General features: G+C 34.8%; 1 protein-coding gene across 13 annotated transcripts in view; it reads left to right on the top strand.

Moving 5' to 3' along the window:
* The window catches only part of DENND4A (DENN domain containing 4A), a 63,953-nt gene that overhangs the window by 18,085 nt on the left and 23,793 nt on the right, over positions 1 to 22,075 (top strand). For all 13 annotated transcript variants that reach the window (XR_012652703.1, XR_012652704.1, XR_012652705.1 and 10 more), the window contains 14 exons: positions 339 to 408; positions 2,002 to 2,171; positions 2,851 to 3,092; positions 5,343 to 5,409; positions 8,858 to 8,916; positions 9,589 to 9,733; positions 10,326 to 10,501; positions 12,387 to 12,487; positions 14,385 to 14,603; positions 14,851 to 14,996; positions 19,785 to 19,918; positions 20,785 to 20,920; positions 21,532 to 21,738; positions 21,844 to 21,972. Coding sequence is in view for 10 of the 13 variants with exons in the window: in XM_075044615.1 (XP_074900716.1) it covers positions 339 to 408; positions 2,002 to 2,171; positions 2,851 to 3,092; positions 5,343 to 5,409; positions 8,858 to 8,916; positions 9,589 to 9,733; positions 10,326 to 10,501; positions 12,387 to 12,487; positions 14,385 to 14,603; positions 14,851 to 14,996; positions 19,785 to 19,918; positions 20,785 to 20,920; positions 21,532 to 21,738; positions 21,844 to 21,972 (2,001 nt within the window). In the remaining 3 variants the exon portion in view is untranslated. The remainder of the gene's footprint in view (positions 1 to 338; positions 409 to 2,001; positions 2,172 to 2,850; positions 3,093 to 5,342; positions 5,410 to 8,857; positions 8,917 to 9,588; positions 9,734 to 10,325; positions 10,502 to 12,386; positions 12,488 to 14,384; positions 14,604 to 14,850; positions 14,997 to 19,784; positions 19,919 to 20,784; positions 20,921 to 21,531; positions 21,739 to 21,843; positions 21,973 to 22,075) is intronic.

Below are 22,075 nucleotides of genomic sequence, written 5' to 3'. Positions count from 1 at the left end.
AAATTCTGTAGTTGTGGTAACAAACGTTTTGAAGAAGAATTTATGGATGTCATGCTTCAGTCTATAAACCAGCTCTGTTTTAGAGGTCAGGCTGATGCCTGCCATGGATTGGATATCTCAGAGCTAACACAGTACTTTTCTTTCAGTTATATGTTTGTGGCCATTGTCAGAAAGGATAGTGTAGCAGGCTCAAAATTCCTATATCTTAATGCTTTGTACTTTTGCGTGTAGATTATGGTTCTTTGTAAACAAGGATGAGGAGGTTTTCCTCCACTTTTTTTCTGTTACGTCTTTTTTATACTTCATCATGTAATCCAATAATTTCTTTTGTTTTACAGTGGGGCTCGGCAGTATATTTATGTTATAAAAAGTCTGTGGCAAAAACCAACACCATATCATATAAAGCTGGTATGTAACTACTATTTAGCTTTTTTTATCTTTAATTCAAGTTGTACAGGCTTATTTGTAATGTAATACATTTTTTGTCAAAGAATTATTTGACAAAGGCACTGTCTTGGCATTATCCAAAAAGGAATCTTTCCCTGAAAAATTCTTTTAAAATAATGTCCTAGAATAAGCCTTAGAATTATATAACATGACCACTTTGTTTTAAAATTTGCTTTTAATTGGAAGCTCAGTTGGGTTTTGATAGGTTTCTACAAACCTGTGTGTCTCCAACCTCTGTTTTTGCTGCTGATAGCTGTCTCTTAAGGATGTGTATATATATATAAATGCAGAAGAAAATACTGCAAAAATTATTTGATGCATTTTCACGATCACTTTCTTTAAGAAAAACTTTGAAGAGTACTGCAGACTTCCACACTGCCCTGAACATCAGTGGCATTGAGCTCTTTTAAGTATTTTCGGATTGTGTATCATCTTTATGTTTTGTTTTATTTATAAGACAGTATTAGATTTGCTATGGCTCTGATGAATCGTGTTTGTGGTTTGTTTGTTTTTTGTTTTTTTTTTAAAACCCTGATTTCATTGGAGTGCAAGTCATGAGCATGATTCAGACTTAAGCTTTAATTCACTTTGAGATGATGCTCTCTGTAAACAACAGTAGTTTAGGACTAACTAAAAGTTGGACAATAAATTTGTAAATAAACAAAGATTTTAAAAGGCCCCACATCTGGTAATAGCTTGCACAAAATCTTACTTCTTGAGGGCAAAAAACCCACTGCCCTTCTTGATTACCAGTTTTTATTGCTTATTAATATTTCACTGTACATTAAAAAAGAACGTGTAATGATTGTGTTCTCTAATGCAGAGAAATCCTAAATCCCTTCACACAATATTCATTCTCAGTTTGGAGTCCCCTGGGTTGGCAATAAGAAAGGATAGATTGCTACAGCTGTATGATGTAACTGAAGACCTGTATGTTAAGAGCCTCTGCTTCAGAACTTCATGTTTTACAGCTATGTTTAAAATTAAGTCTAAACACATTAGTCTGATAGCACATTAGCTGAATCCTCAGCTGAGGCGGATCAGCATAATTAATTGGTTTGATTCTATTGATATTAAAAAAATAATCTATCTAACATCAGATTTTTCAGGAAACTTTTGTTGGCAAGAATTAATTGCTTTCATAATTGAAAACCTCAGTCTTATTTCTCAATTATTCAGGTTACCATTTCTTTTTAACTAAATTTTAAATCTTTACTTGTACTAGTGATGAATGCGAACTATTATAATAATAGCTGAGATGCACACAACGTGCAAACAGAAGAAGATAAATTAGTTGTGAATAGTTCCTAGAATAGTAAGTAGGACTTCAGTCCTATGTTTTAGTCAGGTGATTTCTCCTCAGGCCTTGGAAGCATGCTGCTGCTTTCCAGCTATTCACTATGCCTGATAATTTACAACTTCCCTTTACTGATCTTCTGAAGTTAGTGTATGCTCATAGATGATTTTTCTGGGCATTTTTTAATGGAATGAGCTATTAGAAATAAGTTTCTGCTATTCCTTGTATAACTGCCTCTTTACAAATTGCCTTTATAGGTTTAATATGCAGATATCCCGAAGAAGATTATGAATCATTCCCATTACCAGAATCCGTGCCTCTTTTTTGTCTACCCATGGGTGCAACGATTGAATGTTGGCCATCTAACAGTAAATACCCTCTCCCAGTTTTTTCTACGTTTGTACTAACTGGAGCTTCTGCAGAAAAGGTATTTTGAAAACGTAAAAAAAAATCATTGTTAATAGTTCAAGTTAAAAAAATTGGTTGTTTATCTGTTCAGGATCCTGATGATGCATATTTTCATAGACAAACTTGAATCTATTCATTTGGGCTTAATTCAAAGACTACTTTAAAGGGTGACTTGCATTTATTTCGCTGCTGGACTGTTGATCATATAAACCTGTACTCCTTTGCTTTCCAATCATGTTAGCCTTTGAAACTACAGAGCTATAAAAATTCTGACTGCATATACATGCAATTATACTATTTTTATTGCAAACATGGAAACAACCTTGCATGTATATACTTGTTCTCAAAAGTAAATTGGATGTCAGAGGAATACTGCTTTGAGTTGCATATAAAGGATTCCTAAAATAGCTTTAAAGGCAATTGTAGGAGCAGTTGACTGTAGTTGTACTCTGTATAATCATTATTTTTTCTCTTACTTAAATAATTTCATAAATTACTCATATGACATTAAGTGTTTTAAATAAATAGTAGACAATCTGGATTTTCACAGCCATAGGAATATTCCAGAATAGATTGCTTCAGTAGGCGATACATTAATGTAACATAGTCTTGATTTTCCTTGCATGTTTGGGGTTTGTTAGATTTCTTTGAAGATTGAGGCAGATTTATTGACTTCAAATCAACTATGTTGTTTGCAGGTATATGGTGCTGCTATTCAGTTTTATGAACTGTATCCTGAAGAGAATCTCACAGAGAAACAAAAATCTCAACTGGGATTAGCAGCTGCTGTTGAGGGAAAGTCAGACACATGCAGAACAGTTCAGACAAATAAATGCATCTGTCTGCTCTCTCACTGGCCTTTCTTTGATGCTTTCAAGAAGTTTCTTACCTTTCTGTATCGTTACTCCATTTCTGGCCCACATGTCCTACCCATTGAGAAGTAAGTAATTTCAAAAATCCGTAACAGTAATTTCAGTTGATGATAGGTCATTTTTTACTTACAAGTTTCCTATAATATCCTTTTGACTCTAGTCATCAAACATTAAATATAATGGTTACACTAGATTAAGCACTTCTCTCCATTGATTAAGTGTATCTTTACCTGCTTCCTGAAAAATCCTAGATTTTTATTTGTGACTTAAGTGCCCATAAAGATATCTGTGAAAGGCTTTTTTAATTAGCTTTGCACCCTTTAGGAGGTGCAAGATTGTAAATCCTTTCTTAATGTTGCATACATTAAGTTAGAAGAATGAAATATGTAGTTTTGCATTTTTTCAAATGCTTATTTGTTGTGTGATGAGAGATAATAAAGCAGATTGAATTTTTTGCACTAGTAATCCTCCTCTATTTATGATAAATAAACTTAATTTCTTCCTTATATAAAGGATTTCACATTTTAAAATGCAGAGGAAATCCTTACATCCAAAAAGTGGTTGATATCCGTAATTGATATGTAACACTGCTTAACATTTCTAGGCTAACGTAACTTTTTAATGCATCAGATTTCAAATGCAGTATTTGCTTTTTTATTTTATTACACTTCAGTCTTTTTTCTGATTAAATTTCAGTATTAACTTTTATGAGACTTTGAGTTTGTAGATTAAACATTTTTTGTGATTGTTTATCCACTTCTTTATTCTACTTTGTATCTACTATACTTGCTTTAAAATTCTGATAGTGTGAACTTCCAATAATGAAGAGATTTTTTTTTTTTTTAAGCTGAGAACTATTTTTGGGTTTTGAGTTTTGGGAATGAATAAGTAAATATGATAAATGTTTTATTAATTTTGATTTTACAGATTTATTTGCTTATTCTGATTTCTCTGATTTGTAAACTGGTCAATTTACTGTGGATAATTTAAATATAGCTACACTGTCTTGCATGAAGTTAATATAGTATTAGCCTAGTTTCTTCAGCTGTTTTAATGATGATTAAGGTTGTCTGTGCCATACATGCGTATTTGAACATTTTCAGTCAGCCCTGCTTCTGCAAGGCCTTTCCATTGATGTTTGCTGTATGTTCCATATTTCTGCCACCATCTTCATACACTGGTAATAAAGGCAAAACCCCAAATCTGTTGTCAGCCTGATTCCTTTCCTGTTCTCATTTACCATGGGGCTGCACACAAGGGAGGTCAATTGAGGAGTGGCAAAGAGGAGGCACAAGACTGCTTCTGATTAATGCCAGTTATGTGATTATAGAACTGCAACCAGAAGTTAAGCATAGCACAAGTACACAAATTAAAAACACAGTAAAAAATGTTTTGTTTGGGTTTTTTTGCATACATCTAATGGTGTAATATGCAACTACATTGAAATATACGTATGAAGTATATAGTTTTGAATCAGAAGCATGTAAAACGAGTCTTCTATATAAATCAGTGCTTATTTGTGGGTTTGAATTTCTTTAAAATTTGGTTGGTTGTCTGTGTCATGATAATGGTGAGAGTTGCAGAAATCACAGTAAAGTATGTGCTGTAGCATGCAGTTCATGATGGATTACCTGTTTCTTCCTGAGTTTCTACTGATTGCATGTAGCTTCTTTTAATGTGAAAGTATGTATTGTGTAGATCTCCTACACTTTTAGAACTTTTGTAAGTTTAATCAATTCATAAAACCAAGAACTTAATCAAATTTTAAAAACATTTTTCTGTATTTGTAGTATATGGAAAAAACTTTAACACTTTTTTCATCAGAAATCTTACATAACATTTTGTATTTGGAAGTGAAGAAAATGGATATGAAGAAAATGGATGAACTTAATGACTCTCCTTGACACTCAGCTGTGAATATTTTTTTGCTAATAACCAGTGCTAGTCTCTGAGGTATAGTGCTATTTCAAGCCAGTCTCAGAAGCATGATTGTAAAATGGTATTGTGATACTCAAACATCAATATTTCTACTTTACAAATATTTAAAAAAAAACCCCAAACCTCCATGTAATTCTTCAATCTCACAAACTAAGCTTGTAGTCTGAAAGATATTCTGGCCTGCCATTAGTAGAAAAAAAGGTTTCAAAGGTCAGAATATCCCTGTAGGGTTTGGGTGCTGGGTTTTTTGCTCTCTGTCTTCTGAATAAGTATGTGCCATTTTTATATAATAATTTCTCTTACTGGCAATAATTTTGTCTTGAGGTAAGGCAGTTAAAGCTTATAATTTCTACTAAATCAGTATTTTTCTTCTCCTCTAGACACATTTCCCATTTCATGCATAAAGTTCCTTTTCCATCCCCTCAGAGGCCAAGAATTCTAGTTCAGGTAAGTGTAAATTTCTTCTTAATAGCTATGTTTTAAGTGAAGACAAAACAGCTGTTGAACAGGTTAGTAAATGGAAAATGTAATTTTTATGTTCAAATTTTTTTTTGTTCAGGATTTTTTCCTAAATTCATACACTTAATTTTTACAGATCTCTCACTGTTCTGTTTCCAGTTTAGTTAAGGATTTGAATGGGATATTACAAGAAACTGTATAGTGAGCTTAGAACTTAATTTTTTTTTTTCCAGAGTATATGGAAATTGATGAAAAACTACTCAAAGTTGGCATCTGGTTTGACTTGCAATAGCTTTTGAACTGTTTTCTTCTTGCTACTGTATGAAGGCTGAGTGTAAAATAAATAAATAAAATTAAAACCAGATGTGAAGCGTATATTGGTGATTACGCGTTTTCCCAAAGGGCTTCGTGCTGTCCACTACGTAATGGATAGCTCTTACTGAAAACTGCAAGAGCCATGCACATTCAACAGAGACACGCTTTATCAAATATGACCCTTATTCTGTCCTACCTGCAAGACCTAGCATATTTTACTGTGTGTGAGTGAAATGATATAATTGCCAGAATTAGGTTACCTGTTATTTGAAATTTCAGCCATGTCACTGTTGGTAGGAGAGAGGAAATCCCTGTCTCAAAGACTTCTTAAGTGAAGTGTTATTTAATCTTCCTTTTTTTTTTTTTTCCACCTAAGAGGCAAAACGGGTAGAGACATGTTAAATTTTATTGCTGATAAAAGACAGCTCTATTCCAGTTGCAGTTATTCTACCAATCCTGTGGTTTTGAACAAATTGTTACAAAATGATGTTACTCTCTGTTACTGCTTTTATGAAATAAAATATGGAGAGCCCTGTGCAGTTTTCAGTCTTAATGTAATAGCCCATATGCTAGTGAAGTCTTTTAGAGTAAATACAATCTTGGCTTATGTCTTTATAGAATGTATTGAATATTAAAGATCCTCCTTAGTGTATTTGGATAGTCTAAAGAAGTGACATTTATTACTGTTACTGAAAAGGGGTTGGAGAACAGTTATACTGAAACTGTATCTGAAACTTCTCACTTTTATTATGATTTTAAAATTCAATTCACAACCCAGTATTTTTTACATCTTGGCAGTTTTTTTGTATTCACAGTCAATAAAATATTTGTGCTAGGAAACACTAAACACAAATTTACAGGGAACTAGAAGTGAGTTTAGAGAAAAACATTTACTTTTTTTAGTCTGAATTTTTAGGGAACTGTGTCAAAGTATACATAGGCGTATATCCCAGAACAAAGTCTGAGGACCTAGATGTAAGTGATGTGAAATTATGTCTTGTTATACCTTATTTTCAAAATGCTCTATGCGTCAAGTTAGTACAACTTTAGTAGCTGATAGTGCAGATGGAGAACACCCTGCTTTTAAAGTAGGCCGTGGTAGTTGAGGTCTGCAAGTACCAGCTTGCTTTCTAGCTGCTTTCAGGGACTTTTGAGTTATGTTTGATACTGCACTGAATAAAATCACCTGTGATTTTATCTAAGATGTTTGCCCAAAAATAGTGTGGGAAGTGCTTGTATTCTTGAAAATTGCAAGCTTTTAGGATTCCATTTCATTGAAGAAATAGTAATTTCTCTTTGAAGCTTGTTAATTTAACATGTGGTTGTCTTTTGCTAAATAATCAGTATAGCAAATCCTTCTGAATATGTGTTGCTGTAGAATGTCTCACAAGTGCCTATACGTTTTCTGAAAATGAGACCTAATATGTTTTAGTAACTGCATGTATGCCGGTCTGGATGTGTAACCTGTTCTTAGATCCTTCTTGGTGTCTGTTACAAGTGAGAGAGAACATTGCATCTGTCTGACTTAAGTTTCAAAGAAATTATAGCTATTAGTAAAACATTAAGGAATGTTCCTGATTGCCAGTTTCCAGCTGCCATTGTTGACAGGTTGCTTCTGATCTGAAATCTGCTAGACTCCGTTCTCCATGTTCTACATCCCCTAATTACACAGATGTTCCTGTTCTAATGATGTATTCACAAGCTGCAGACTTCAGGAGCATATCGAATAATATGTTTCTCCCTCTGAAGAATGAGGGCAGTAAGTGCCCCTTCAGCCTAAGGGAGACATGCACTTTGAATGCTTGATTTTGTTTATCTGCTTTTGCTGAAACACAGAAGTCATAGGATATTAGGCTGATGCTTCCTTTCTGAGGGTAGTTTATGAAGGTTACCTCAGGCTGAAAAAAATGAGGTCTCTGAATTCTTTCACTGAACAAGCTAATGGTGGTTGTTTTCACAAGGTGACTTACTTGAAGACAAATCTAGCATGTAGAGTGGTATGGCCATCCTCATTTGTCATTGAAGCTAAATGTAGCATCAGCCTTCAAAAGCTCTGTTATGTGAAATACGCAAGGAAGCAGTATTGGATAGACTCTTGTTAACATCCTATGTTTTGTGTGTCTGTCCAGGCACAGTGTTTGGTGACTTAGTGCTTCAGCATTTGTATTACTAATTCATATGATCTTCTGACTTCTATTGTCTGGTCATCTGCAGTGGGGTCTAAGGTGAAACATACGCAAAAATGAAATGTTACTAAAAATTGTCTGCACTTGCAGCTTAGTTGTACAAGTTACTGTGACTTACTGAATTACTACTGCTACCTGTATGTGTGCTTTTATACAACAGATAAAAAATGGATGACCACTTAGCAGGGCAGGGAGGATTAAGCTAACTGGTATCTTGTTACCTTAGATTTACTATGGCTGAAAATGTCAGCTGAGCTTTGATAAATTGATTGTGTATCTGTATTTTTGTACTCATTTAAATCCTCCTATTCATGCTGAATGTATGAATGATTTCTCTTGATGCCATATCACTGGAAGAGAGAAATGTGAATTAATAAGATCCTTGTCTTGGCTCTTCAACTAATGCAAATTTTAAAGATTCTATCAAAGCTGAGCTGTGCCATTCTACCAGCTAAAAGCCTAATTCTCATGTCTTCTGAAGAAAATATTACTTTACATTGCAACCTGCCATCTGTCCCCTTCATGCATTTCATCTGTCTCTTTCCCCCCAAATCTAAAACGAATCCCTCCCAGCCCCTGAAAGCTGTGTATGAACTATGGGTCCTCACTTCCCTTAAAATACAGAAGGCTTCATTTTTCAGCAGTTAATATATTCAATTTTTTTCAGTATTAGCTAGTTTAAATTCCTCTTTATGAATACGCAATGTATTCAATTCTGACTAAGAAAGGAAGAGCATGCTTTGCCTGTTTTTTACTAAAAGATACTAATGCATAGTATTGCATGCCACTTCTTACAGTGCTGTACAACTGGGCTATATAAGGTTTAACTTAGTTTAAATTTTGGTTTTAGGTGTTCTTTGTTATAGTTGTGTAATTTCTAATAGATATTTCCAAAGTTCAGAATAAAAAGAATTTATTTGGAAATCTTTTTCCAGCTATCTCCACATGATAACCTGATTCTTAGCCAACCTGTGTCATCACCCCTTCCACTGAGGCAAGTAGCAGTATCTTCTGTTGAATTGTGAAATGTGTTCTGACTCTGTTGCGGAAAAGATATGGTACTTCGAGTTGTAATTGTGCAAATTAACTTACCGTGCCTGGTACCTTTTGTAGCTAGTGTATCTGAAGTTTATTTATGTAATTATATCTGCGCCCTGACAAAGATAAATACTTAATGAACAATATCTGTGTGTTTTCAAATAATTTTAGTGGTTCTTGAGGCAGAATATAGATTGTTAGATCCCCTTTCTAGGAGTTGATAGCTGGGCTCCCAAGATAGTGCAGCTTTTGTATTGCAGGGTAATTAAAGGAGTTCTGTGACTGTCTTAACTTTCATGTCTCTGTGCAGGAGAATGATTAAAGAAATGTATGTTGTCTCCCTGTAAATTGCTTCTCAAAAAGAAAAATCGTCATGCACATATCTGAAAATAGTCTAGACTGATTGAAGAGTCTCAAGTAATCATGGTTACTATTAGGAAGTAACCATTCTGCACTGAACAATGAAGTGTACCAAGTGGTCTGCCTTGCAGTCTTCTTCAAAAGAAAGATTTGCAGATTCAAGTTTACAAAATCCTGCTGTAATGCCTTGTTTTCTGTTTAGTTATTGAACATTTCTTTTTTGTTATGGTCCCTTGTAACTCACAAGTGTGTTTCTATTCTGTAACAGCGGAGGCAAGTTTTCTACACTACTTCAGAATTTAGGACCTGAAAATGCAGTAACTCTACTTGTATTTGCTGTGACGGAACATAAAATTCTCATCCATTCATTGCGACCTTCTGTCCTTACTAGTGTGACAGAGGCATTAGTCTCTGTAAGTAATGTTTTTTTTAATCAAACACCTGTAAGTGGAAAAAAATGTTTTTTACATAAAATCTAAAATTAGTAGTAGTGCTGTTAGGCTTAAAGGTTACTGAAAAATAAGAATAAAAATAAAGATCATTAGAGTGAAAAATCCACGTTGCTAATGATATCCCATGAAGACAGAAGAGAGAGTAACTGATATTGGTTGTTTGTGTGTAAATATTGTAAATAAGCATGTTGTTTGGTCATCACAACGCACTAAATAAGAGTTCCTGATTTGCCAAAGTAGCACTGTATTCTCTCTTGCAGAATTTTAAATGCATGTTATTTTCCTGCCTGTCTACACTGAACATTGTTTTGCTGCCTCTGCTATATACAGTCTATTATACTGAAGAGCTTTTTTCTACAAGTTAAACAAATTGAATTTCAGAGAAATGAGTGCATTTTTTTATGTAATAATCTGCATCTAGATTTTCAGTAATAATTATCTGCCACGTTAAATAATTTTGAAGTGGCAAGTTAGTGAAGTGTGGTTTATACTTGCATAGACTATATTATTGTACATGTTTAACCTATGTTTTTGTCTCTGCATATTTTCAAAGATGATATTTCCCTTCCACTGGCCTTGCCCATATATTCCTCTCTGTCCCTTGGCACTGGCAGATGTGTTAAGTGCACCATGCCCATTCATAGTGGGAATTGATTCAAGATACTTTGATCTCTATGACCCTCCACCAGATGTTAGCTGTGTTGACCTAGATACCAATACAATTTCTCAGTAAGTATTTATTAACAGTTTTTGTTCTGTGGTGATTTTTTTGCTTCCTGTTTTCAAAGGCAAAAACTAGATTTTTGGCAAAGCTTTTCAGAGGTTTGAAACACCACCACCACCTCTTTGTAAAATACTGTTGTTCTTGAAATGAGCACGCTAGAAATGATATCTCCTGTTCAACACGGCAGATTGGAGGTATAGTCCTCGTGGAACATTATTGCCTTTTATTCTATTACATTAAAATCTTATTGCACACGTTGGCACGTGTCCTGGATTAACCATATTGTGTCTCACTTCATTGTCCCTGGAGGAAAACAGTAATTTTTGGTTTTCATGATCAGCTTTCTTAGTGCTGAAGAAATTCTAGTATCTTCATATGAGCATCTGCTTGAAAATTATAAAAATTAAATCATACTCCATATCAATATGAAGTATAGGAACTCCATGTTGAGAATTAGAGATGTGAACTTTCATGGGTGAGAGTCTTAATTAAGACTTAAAATCATGCCATGATTAACAAACTGAAATAACAGTATTATAATATTTTTTCCTTCAGAACTGTGTAGACTACTACATTTTTCTGTAATACTAATCACCTGTATCTAAAATACTAGTAAGGGACAGCTGTGCACTGTTAAAAACATTGGGAAACAGTCCATATAGTTACGATATTCAAAACAAAGAATTGTTTATTTCCTTGTGATGTGATTACAAAAATAGACAGAAGAGGGTAAGGCTTCTAATTCAAGGTTCTAAAACAGAAAAATTAATTAAACTTGTATTTCATAATTAAACTTTTATTTCAGTATAATGTTTAATATATTCAGTATGATTTCTCAAAGTCTTTGGTCAGTGTTCTTCTATATCATCCTCCTGCTGGTAGCAGTATTTCTTACTATGCCCAACTAAAAACTTTTTTCTTCCTAAATTTTCTTATTGGTCCGTTTATTATTGCTTCAGTAGTTGTATGTGGATTTAGAGAAGGTTGCATATATTAAGTATTTGTAAATAGAAAATTTTATTAAGGATTTTATGCTGATACCGAGTTTGTATGGCAATTTTGCTCTGAAGGTTTTGGGAACTAGTTCAAACTAGGCTGTGATAACTTTGGTTTTGTTACTTTTTGGTTAAGAGGAACATGTTTGTGGATTTCTTCTGGTATTTGTCTAATTAGCTACATAGTCACTAATGGAAAGTAATTTATTTCCGGTTATCTCTGTTTTCATTCTACTTTCAGCTGATTTTCTATGCATTTTCTTAGAACAAATTCATTCCATTTCATCTATGGAAAAATGTGTCAAACAAATGCTTACTATTTTTGCAACTTTGTAACTGATAGTGTCTTGAGGCTTGCTGGTGCCCTCTGTTGACAAAGAATGTTGTGGGTTTTTTGTTTTTTTTTTTTTCATCATGATAATGATATAGTTAAGTCCAAATCTATATGCACTAAACACAAAGCAGTTACCAAATTGATTTCAGGTTACTACGAGCATTCTAGTTGGTATCTCCATCCTAGTTTAAGTAATTACAGCTCAGAACATAGCACGTGTGGTGGTTGCTTGTGCAATGTGCAGGTGCTTAATACTATTAATAAATCTTCCATGAGTTCCTAAGTGGATTGATTTCAGTGCTAAAGAGTGTGGCTGCATAGTCATCATCCTGAAATATGGGGCATTGGTTGGATGGCTGTGATCAAATCTCCATATAGTGAATCAAGTTTGACTTGGTTGGTTTTCAGTCCTTTCAGTCATGTTTTACTGGAGCAAATTGTATATGTTCTCCCATTTCTCTGGTGGGATAGAAAAATCCTCTGAATACAGTCCTATATACACACATATTCCAGTGTATACTCATACATTTTTGGTTTGTTTGGTTTTTTTTTTCCTTCCAGAACTGGAGATAAGAAAGCTATTGCATGGAAGATCTTACCAAAGAAACCGTGTAAAAATCTGATGAACACTTTAAGTAATTTATATCACCAACTGGCAGAATGTGAGTGGAAAAGTACATAGTAAGATTTACGTTGAATATAGTGTGCCACATTAACAGATAAATATAGCTAATTAAGTATGTTCTTAAGTCACCCTTTACACTAAACATAATGTTTTCATACAGAATGGGAAAATCTGTGCTTTAAGTCCAGAGATTAGAATCCGTGTAGGGGCTTTTGGGGTGGAGGAGACTTCCATATATATATAAGGTGATGCTCAATAGATATCCCTGTATTGATGTTATCCTTCTAGCAAAAAAAAAAAAAAAAAAGCAGAACTTTTATGAGAAGGGAATAGTAAAGCAAAGAGTAGGCCAGGACCTAATAAACTTCAAAGCCTGCTCAAGTCTGCTGATGTCTTGATGATTGAGATAACTTTGACACTCAAGCTGATAGTACTTTACCTAAAATTTTAAGATGGAAATAACAAATATTTTTTTAAAACATTGTGGTTTTAAATGTATAGCACAATTACTGGACATTTCAAAGATAAAATTGGTTGTTCATAGAACTCTCAAATATTGCAGAGCAAGGTATGTTGAACCTTGGTGTGAGCAGAAAAATGGATCGGGATGATGTTAGTGAAATTCTTTAAAACAAAACGTTTGGAAATATAAATGTAGTCAAGGCCAGCTGATGTGCTTGGGCATCATAGCTAACAGGCTTTGTGAAGTCCATCAGCATTCTGACAGTACTTGTCTGCTTAGAAGATGATTTCCATAGGCTTTGGAGGGAGCCCTGACGAGCAATAATGCAACTGTAAAATCAAGTTGCTGTGGCAGAGTCAGCAAGTGGTTAAGACTTAAATCAGAGTATGAAAAGGATGGGATTGATCAACATTGCATGTTTGAGAAATACATACCTGGAAAGCATATTGCATGAGATTTTTGTATTTGTCACCTGGATTTAGGGCACTCTTTTGTTAAAGGCTGTTTATACCTTCTTGGCTATTGAGGTCACTAGAATTTAATTGTCCCCCAATTAGAATGTACAGAAACAGAAGTTTAGTGGTGTGTGCTGCACAAAAAAATGTGTATAGCTGATGGGTGATAAAAATTGTCTGTTGCTTCAAAATTCTGATATATTTTACTGTGAGGATTTCTTTAGACAAATTTCTAAACCTTTTGTTCTCTATGCTCTATAAAGTAGAGTGGTCAATGTAAGGTTGGATATAATTATATTATGTGGAAAGACAGTAATGAAACCATCCTTTCAATTTTTTGAGACGTTGTTAGAATGTTACCATTCTTTGTGTGTGTAGCAGTGAAGTCTTAACTAGAGTTCTGATGGCTTTAAAATGTTGATTCAAGTAACTACTTTAAGAATAAGGATTTTGCTAGATTTTAAAAAAAATGCCTGCTTTCTCTCTGTATCAGTGTTTTGCATTGTGTTGTGTTTTGATGGCTCTGCTTAGCAACTGAGTGGTGTTTTTCTGTGTATATAGGTACTTAATATGTATAGTCCACTTTTGGGGAACACTTTGAAATGAAAGGCACTGTAAAAAAAGGAAAAAGAGTAACACACCCATCCCATTTATGTGTTTGTCCTTAAAATATGCTTCTTTAATCAGCTCTTATATAAATTGTCACATGCTTTTTATAAACAGCTTTCTATGAGGGTTTTTTTTAAGCTCTGTCCATACTGCTGTAGTAACTAATGTGTTGAAAAGGTAAATGTATCTTGCTTTTGGTATTATCCAGAGATACATAAGTTGTATAAGGTCAAGCTGAATCCATTGTCACATGTCATCATTGAATTTAATTGCATATATTTTAATCTGTTCCAAACTTAATGGACCTCAGTAATCAGTGAATCTAGTAGGATAAAGAGAATTTATTTTTTACCAATATTGGAAAAGAGAAATTATGTGAAACGTTATAATGTTGTGTTTTTTCACAGTGCAACAGAGACCAAGAGAAGATGCATTAATGGAATTAGCAATGAATGACTACGATTTTAATTCTGGGAAGAAATTGCATCTGTTAGATTTGGAGATCCAGGAAGCATTCCTGTGTTTCATGGCCTCAATACTTAAAGGTTACAGGTCTTATCTCAGGCCAATAACAGAGGCACCCTCTGAAACAGCCACAGATGCAAGTTCTCTGTTTGAACTACAAGGTGAAGAGTCATAAACTTGTCTTATGCATATTAATGTATTATTTTAGATTCTCTCTTATTTAAAGAATAAAAACATTTGCAGTGTTAGTGTTGTGAACGATGGTAGAAATGTAAGTGCAGAAAAAATTGCATAGTTAGCGGCAAAGATTACAGAAAGGTTATTGCTCGTTAGTAGAATGTGTGCTGACTTTTGGTGAGGGCTTTTTTGTTTTAGGCATTCTTACGTGCTTCTGATTTCACTTTATAGGTTTCCTCAAAAGTCGAGATCGTTCACATCAGAAGTTCTACACACTGATGACCAAAACTCAAATGTTTATTCGTTTCATTGAAGAGTGTTCTTTTGTCAGTGATAAGGATGCAAGCCTTGCGTTTTTTGATGACTGTGTAGATAAAGTAAGTGTGTCTTCATATGCATATGGTTTAATTTCTGCTTTTGCTTACATTATCCAATACAGTACAAGAAGAATATACTTGAAGTGTGAGTTTATTTGTATTTTTTCTTTTACTTCCTTTTTTTCTAGTCACTGGAGCTTTCCATTTTCTGTTTTTGTTGGGCTCTGTTTCATTTTCTGCTTCAGATTCTTGAAAGTGTAAATACAATATCATGAGAACAAATTAGAAGTGCTAACTTTTACATATAGGTAAGCTTCTGAAATACTGGCCCATAGTAAGAAGTGTAATATTCTGACTGTGAAGTAGTAACTTTGAGCTTCTTTATCAGAGAATTACATTCCTTGGATAAAACCACAAGCATTTAGGAATGGGGTTGATGAGCAGCACACTAAAAGGTACAATGCAGTCTCGCTATTTTTTAATCATTACAAATAGAGGGTTCCTTGACCTTTTTTTAAACAATATGCTGGCCAGTTCTTTCTAATAGTAATTCTCTAGTTACTCTTGGAGAATTTTTAGAAGGCTTGTACTAAGAGCAAATAATTAAAACAAGTCTTTATCAATTCTCCTTTCATTCATGCTGCTTTTACTCGCTTCCCCCAATTCAAAACCAGCTTGCTGATGTAAATATTTTAAATATAGTGCTTGTATTGATACTCTTCTCTTGGATAAGAATATTTTCTAATGACCTTGTTATCAAATATTGATAGATATGAAATGTTTGGGTTTCTTAAAGTAAGCAAGATTTATTATGGTGTGTCACATAGAAGCTTTGCATAAGTTGACATTTTTTGTGAGTTCTGTTACTCTACTGTCATGTTTATGTTGCAGTGAAGGAATACCTTGCTATCTGTTGCTATGCTATTCTCGGTTGGTAATGAGAAGGAAAGGCAATTGTTAAGGATTATGGGACAAGGAGCGTGAAAGTGCAACATGATCACAATTGGTGTTTTTCTTGAAATAAATTTAGGACTACTTCTGGACTGGAGCTCATAGAATGTTGGATTTCCCAGTTCAAAGTAGATTTCTTTTTTGGTCTTCTGTGGAAGTATCACTCAGATTTTTAAAAATCCCAAGATATTTATAAGAAAGGTCCATATTAGTATAGTGTTGAGCACTGTGATGAACTAATTTTCTAAAAAGTACAGGTATATTAGGTTTTGAAAATTCATTATATTTCCAACGAGGGTCTACAAAAGTGTTTTGAGGCTGCTCGAAATCTGTTTCGCATTAGTTTTTGTTTTCAGAAAAACTGAAACCCACAATCTTATAACCCTGTTCACTTCTATTGTAACATGAAAGAAATTTTTGTGAATATTATAAGAAATTCCACACCTACTTGTCATCTTACTGGCTACCTGTAACACTCTATTCTGGGACACTTATGTTGAAGTAATACACAGTTGTCTAGGATTTCCTGTAAAGTGGGTCACCTGCTGTTTGTTCCACAGGAATTAATACTGAAGACTATGAAAACTGCTATTTATAGTTTCTATTAATGGCTATTTCTGCTATAAAAGTGCAGAAGAGCTAGAAGGAGTTGTTTTGAAAACAAATCTGAAAGCAGTTAAGTTTAAGTTTGAGAGAAATACAAAAGCATGGTCTAATGGTATTTGATGCTCTTTATAGCTTTTGCTAGTCTCAATATTTTATTACTGATAGTTCTCAAAAGTGTGCTTCACAGTTCTACAGCATGAGTTGCAGCTATTTGTGGGTTGTAAATGGATTTAATTACAAACATTTCTGTAATGTTCACTTGATTATCCTATAGTTCCTTTAAAAAGCCTTCAACATGTAGCACTTACTTTGTTGTATGCCAGTTAGTGTTTAAAAATGGGAGGTCTTGTAGACAGGAATTTACATACCCCAGTGACTAAACACTATTGAGCAGTACTTAGTTTCCATTGTGTTGCAGGTTAGTTCTCTGACTAATGTTAAATAGGATTTTCATTCAGAATGCGATGACTATGTAAGTGTCAAATTCTGTCTGTTACATTTCATTTTATAAAATGGTTTATGAGGGCACTGAAGTTGATACCCTAGCTAAAGTTATCTTGCCTGGGAATTCAAGCAATTCTGAAAAAGTAATGCTTAGGTTGGTGATGCCACTGTGAGACTACACATAATCTGTGGAGCTGTTGGAGCTTTCACCTTTTCTAAAAGGTTAAGTAGCCACTTAGCTGAAGCAGAGACTCATCTGTTCTAATGCCAGTTATTTTGCTAGTTGATGTTGTGGGCAGCTTCTTTCCACTATAAAAAAAATGCTCACGACAGTGCCATGAGAATAAACTTTACAGAAAACACTTGTACTTTAAGCTACTGGCTTTATTGTATTTCACTGGTGAAACTTGTAACTGTGCGGTTTTTACATTTTTAGAAGTATTTAGAAGTATTTTAGAAGTATTGCCAAGTAAGGTTTGGTTTATTTCTACTTTTCAGGAGCCATATGTTCTTCCTACTTGGCTGGTTCGATTTGCTAATACTTTCCATCTGTCTCATGCAGTAAAATGTGTAATTAAGAACACCTCTTTGTATGTTTATCAAATTTTAAATATTCAAGAATTCTACCGAAACTACTTGATATATTTCCTCCTCACTGGAGGGACAGAACTGTGGAATATGCTTCTTTTTGTACATTAATTCTCTGTTGCTAAACTCTTAAAGAACATGCATCCTTGGGTTCCACAGGTTGCTTATTCGTTTCTTTGAAATAACGTACCATTTGGTGGTAATTTGGTTGCCACTTAAACCATTTAAACAATGGCTATAAAGGTAAACTGTGACTGTATTTGAGTTGAACACTGGGGCCATCAATATGTAAATAAAAAGCACGTTCAGTGTGCTACAAAGTAAATAGTTTTTGATAGAGCCAGCTCTTTGAGATGGAGATGTGTCTCATGCCACAAGCAAAAGCAGTGCTTCTGAGGTATTGGAGGAGACTCAATTGGTGACGGAAGATCAGAGACAAAGCAATACAAATATCAGTACAAATATCAAGTAAAGGCTCTCAGATGGAATGTAATACATGTTATATTTGCTCTGTTCCTAGTGGTTTCTGTAATGTGAAGAGTAGCAGTAGGAAGCTTGTAAGTCAAAAGCTTGTCTGCCCTTTTTCTCAAAGGGAGACAATTCATAGTTTCCCAATATCTTGTCTGGGGTGGCTGAATTTTGCTTTGGTTCTTTATTTTTTATCTCAAGCAATGGAATGAAATTCTTTCAGTAAAATTGTTGGACAGTTTTCTCCCACTTGATCCTGCAGTTTGGTGCTTTGAAATTTGCCTGGAGCCTTGAAGTACATCTCTGCTGCTGTCTTTAAAGCAGGGGCATTAAGTTGGGAAGTGTTAATTTCTCCTCCTCTCTGCAACAGCAAGGCTAGCAAAGCAAAGATTTGTGCTCAAACTGCCAGTTGCAAAGCTCAAAAAAAAACAAGTGCAGCCATAATTTATGTTTAATGATAGTATTATTACATGTTGCCTTTGTTACGCGTGAACTGAATTTCTATCTCTTAGCTATGAGAGGACAGGATTGCTGTATTTTCACACATAAAACTGTTGAGTTATCTGAAAGAGAAAAAAATCGTGAAGCTACCCTTCACCTTTCAGATTACTGTTTTCTTAGAAAAACAGTTACTTCTATCCCCCTTTAATTTTAGTAAGGTCACACATTTTTATTCCATTATCTCTTTGAACGTGTGGGTATTTCTGCAGTCTCTGCAAACTAGCATGACCTTAATGACTATGTAAGTGACTGAAATTGCTAGATAGTGTTGTTTGTAGATTCTGTATCCATCAGACAATTGGATAAAGTTTTTTATTGTTTTCAGTGATTGTCATAGTTTAACCCTAGCCACCAGCTAAGAACCACGCAGCCACTCACTCACTCCCCCCCACCTTGTGGGATGGGGGAGAGAATTGGGGGAAAAAAAAAAGGTAAAATTCATGGGTTGAGATAAGAACAGTTTAATAGAACAGAAAGGAAGAAACTAATAATGATAATAACAATAATAATAAAAGGATTGGAATATACAAAACAAGTGATGCACAATGCAATTGCTCACCACTCACTGACCGATGCCAAGTTAGTTCCCGAGCAACAATCCCCTCCAGCCAACTCCCCCCAGTTTATATACAGGGCATGATGTCACATGGTATGGAATACCCCTCTGGCCAGTTTGGGTCAGGTGTCCTGGCTGTGTCTGCTCCCAGCTTCTTGTGCCCCCCCTGGCCTGCTTGCTGGGTGGGCACGAGAAGCTGAAAAATCCTTGACTTAGTCTACACATTTCATTACTTGGCAACAACTGAAAACATCAGTGTGTTATCAACATTCTTCTCATACTGAATCCAAGATACAGCACTATACGAGCTACTCAAAAGAAAATTAACTCTATCCCAGCTGAAACCAGGACAGTGGTTAAAATAGAGGGGGAAAAAATAGCTCCTATTTTCATATTTAATAATAAATTTGAAGTTACTGCTGCAGTTGGACACACAGTTCCAGAAATGGTTGTATTCAGAAAGATAAACATCTTTGTACAACTACTTATAATATTTACCTGAAAACAGTCAATTCGGAGTATATCATTGAACATCAATTATTGTGTTGCAGTAAAGTTTACAAAAACAATGCAATACTTACTATTCTCATTATAACTTTGCAAGGCGTCCTTACTTTTAAGATGCAGTCCTTTGATACTGATCCAGATTTTTGTCCTGCTTGACCATATAGCTGTAACAGCAGAAAATACAGTAACACTAGTAACTACTTTTTCTTTTAACATAACTTCTCCAGGTAGATATGGACAGAACTGGGGAAACACGACTTATAGAGCTGGATGAGTCATACAAGAGTGAGCATACAGTTTTCATAACACCACCTGAGATCCCTCATCTGCCAAATGGTGAAGAGCACCCTCTACAATACAGGTAGCCTAAGGATACAGTAGGATGCTAGCAAAAATCCTAACAGCTGCCCTTGTGGAGTTTAGTTTCTAGGTTCTTGTGATAGCCACGAAGCACAGATTTTTCCTGTCCCTTAATGATGCTCAAGTAAAAACGTGTATGTAAAATGGCTAGTGTGCTGGCTCTTTTGAAGTTTTTATGATTTTGTGTGTGTGTACACACAGAAGCAATAATACTTGATAAAGGTGGCTGTGTGTTCACATTACATTGTGCTAGCTGTTGACACTTTTTAAGGTTAAAATTGAAATTAATGGACCCAGTCTGTTGGCCTGCTGCTACTACTAATAATGATACAAGCTGCAGGTGCTCTTTGGAGAGAGTACATTTCAAAGAATCACTGAAAACTGGTGTTACTAATTTAGTAATTATGTCAAATGAGTTTGTCTATTGGTTTCTTCATCAATTCTGAGAAACATTTTTAAATCTAATTTAATCTTTTAGATAGTTTGATGTTGTTCATATTGATTTTTATACACCTCTGTCGTGGTGCTCACTAGGGACTAAGCCACAGAGATTTTTATTTTTTTTTATTGACTAGAATCAATACTAATGAATTTGACACATTAAAGAAAGAAAATGCTATGAAAGCAAATGTATTTATCAATTTAAGCTGCTTACACTGAAATAACAGGTTAAGAGACTGTGCAGTCTTATGAAATCATGCAGATGGATTAGTAAACCACTTTGTCAATGATGTCTTTAAAAGTTTTGTGTTTTCTGTTTCCTTTGTAGCTTCTAGTGCAACTCTGTAATTGATCTAATTTGCTATTATGTGACGTGTTTACTTTGGGACTGCCCTACAGGAGTTAAGTGATGCATTTCTTTTACAGCTATAACGGATTTCCAGTATTAAAACTAGATTTGTTTGAGCGACCTGAAGGATTTCTCACAGCACCAAATAACAAATTGTCCTCAAAAGCCAGTAGTCCCAACAGCCCATCACCAATGTTCAGAAGAACTAAACAGGTACTTGCAGGTATTCTTGTAGTGTGAGGTGCTTTAGAAAGTGACAGCTTGCTGCCTTCATCTTGAGTTTGGCTGTAAAGACTGACTGGCAGTGGCGGCAGCCTAACTACTGGTTCTTCACTGATACAGTAACTATAGGGTAGCCACGCTAATTGTTCTTTGGATGTTTACCTGTGCTTCTTGCCTACACTGTATCATACAGGGCCCCTGTACAGATTGTCGTTTGCTGTGCTGTCCCTATATCTTCCGCATTCTTCACACTATTCTCCATGAGCATAAACTGTTGGGCTTCCACAACCACTTTTTGATTGCTTTTCAGTGCCCAGGGCTTTAAGAGGGACTCTAACTTTCAAATGTTTCTTACAAAAATTGTAGACCAAAAGTAATAGACATAAATTTAAAGAAATGCAAGTTTTTAGGAGGGGAATATCACACAGCAACTGTTTTTGGTATTACTCATTCTGCTTTCATTTTCTTTCCCACTTTGAGTATGTTGTTCATATTAATGTTGCAGTTTCTGTAGGTATAATGACACATGTTCAGTTTTTAATATTTAGGTTTGTGTAATGTGTGTGTAAATATACACAAATAATCTTTATGATTCTTTACAGGAAATTAAATCTGCACATAAAATTGCTAAGAAGTACTCATCCATACCACAGATGTGGTCCAGGTGTTTGTTACGTCACTGCTACGGTCTTTGGTTTATCTGCCTTCCTGCGTATGTGAAAGTGTGCCATTCAAAAGTCAGGGCTCTGAGAACTGCATATGATGTGCTACAAAAAATGCATACCAAAAAAATAGATCCACCTGATGAGGTAAAATAAGTCAACCCCAGAATTCCAGAAATAGCCCATGAGTTTTATTGAATGGAGTATGTGTTTGACTATAGAAGCACAATGCTAACTTGTGTGTATTTTCAGGTATGCTACCGAGTACTCATGCAACTGTGTGGACAGTATGGTCAGCCTGTGCTAGCAGTGAGAGTGCTTTTTGAAATGCAGAAAGCTGGTGTTGACCCTAATGCCATTACTTATGGCTACTACAATAAGGTATGTATTTTTGAAAGAGGAGAGAAAAAAAAAAGATGCATTTTTATCCATGCAAATAGAAGCAAGCAAAATAAGGGAGCAGTTCAGATCTAATTCTGCCATT

The sequence above is a fragment of the Buteo buteo genome, chromosome 13, assembly GCF_964188355.1.
Source record: "Buteo buteo chromosome 13, bButBut1.hap1.1, whole genome shotgun sequence".
NCBI lineage: Eukaryota > Metazoa > Chordata > Aves > Accipitriformes > Accipitridae > Buteo > Buteo buteo.
Note: the sequence above shows the minus strand (reverse complement) of the source record. Positions and strands in the feature narration are given on the sequence as shown.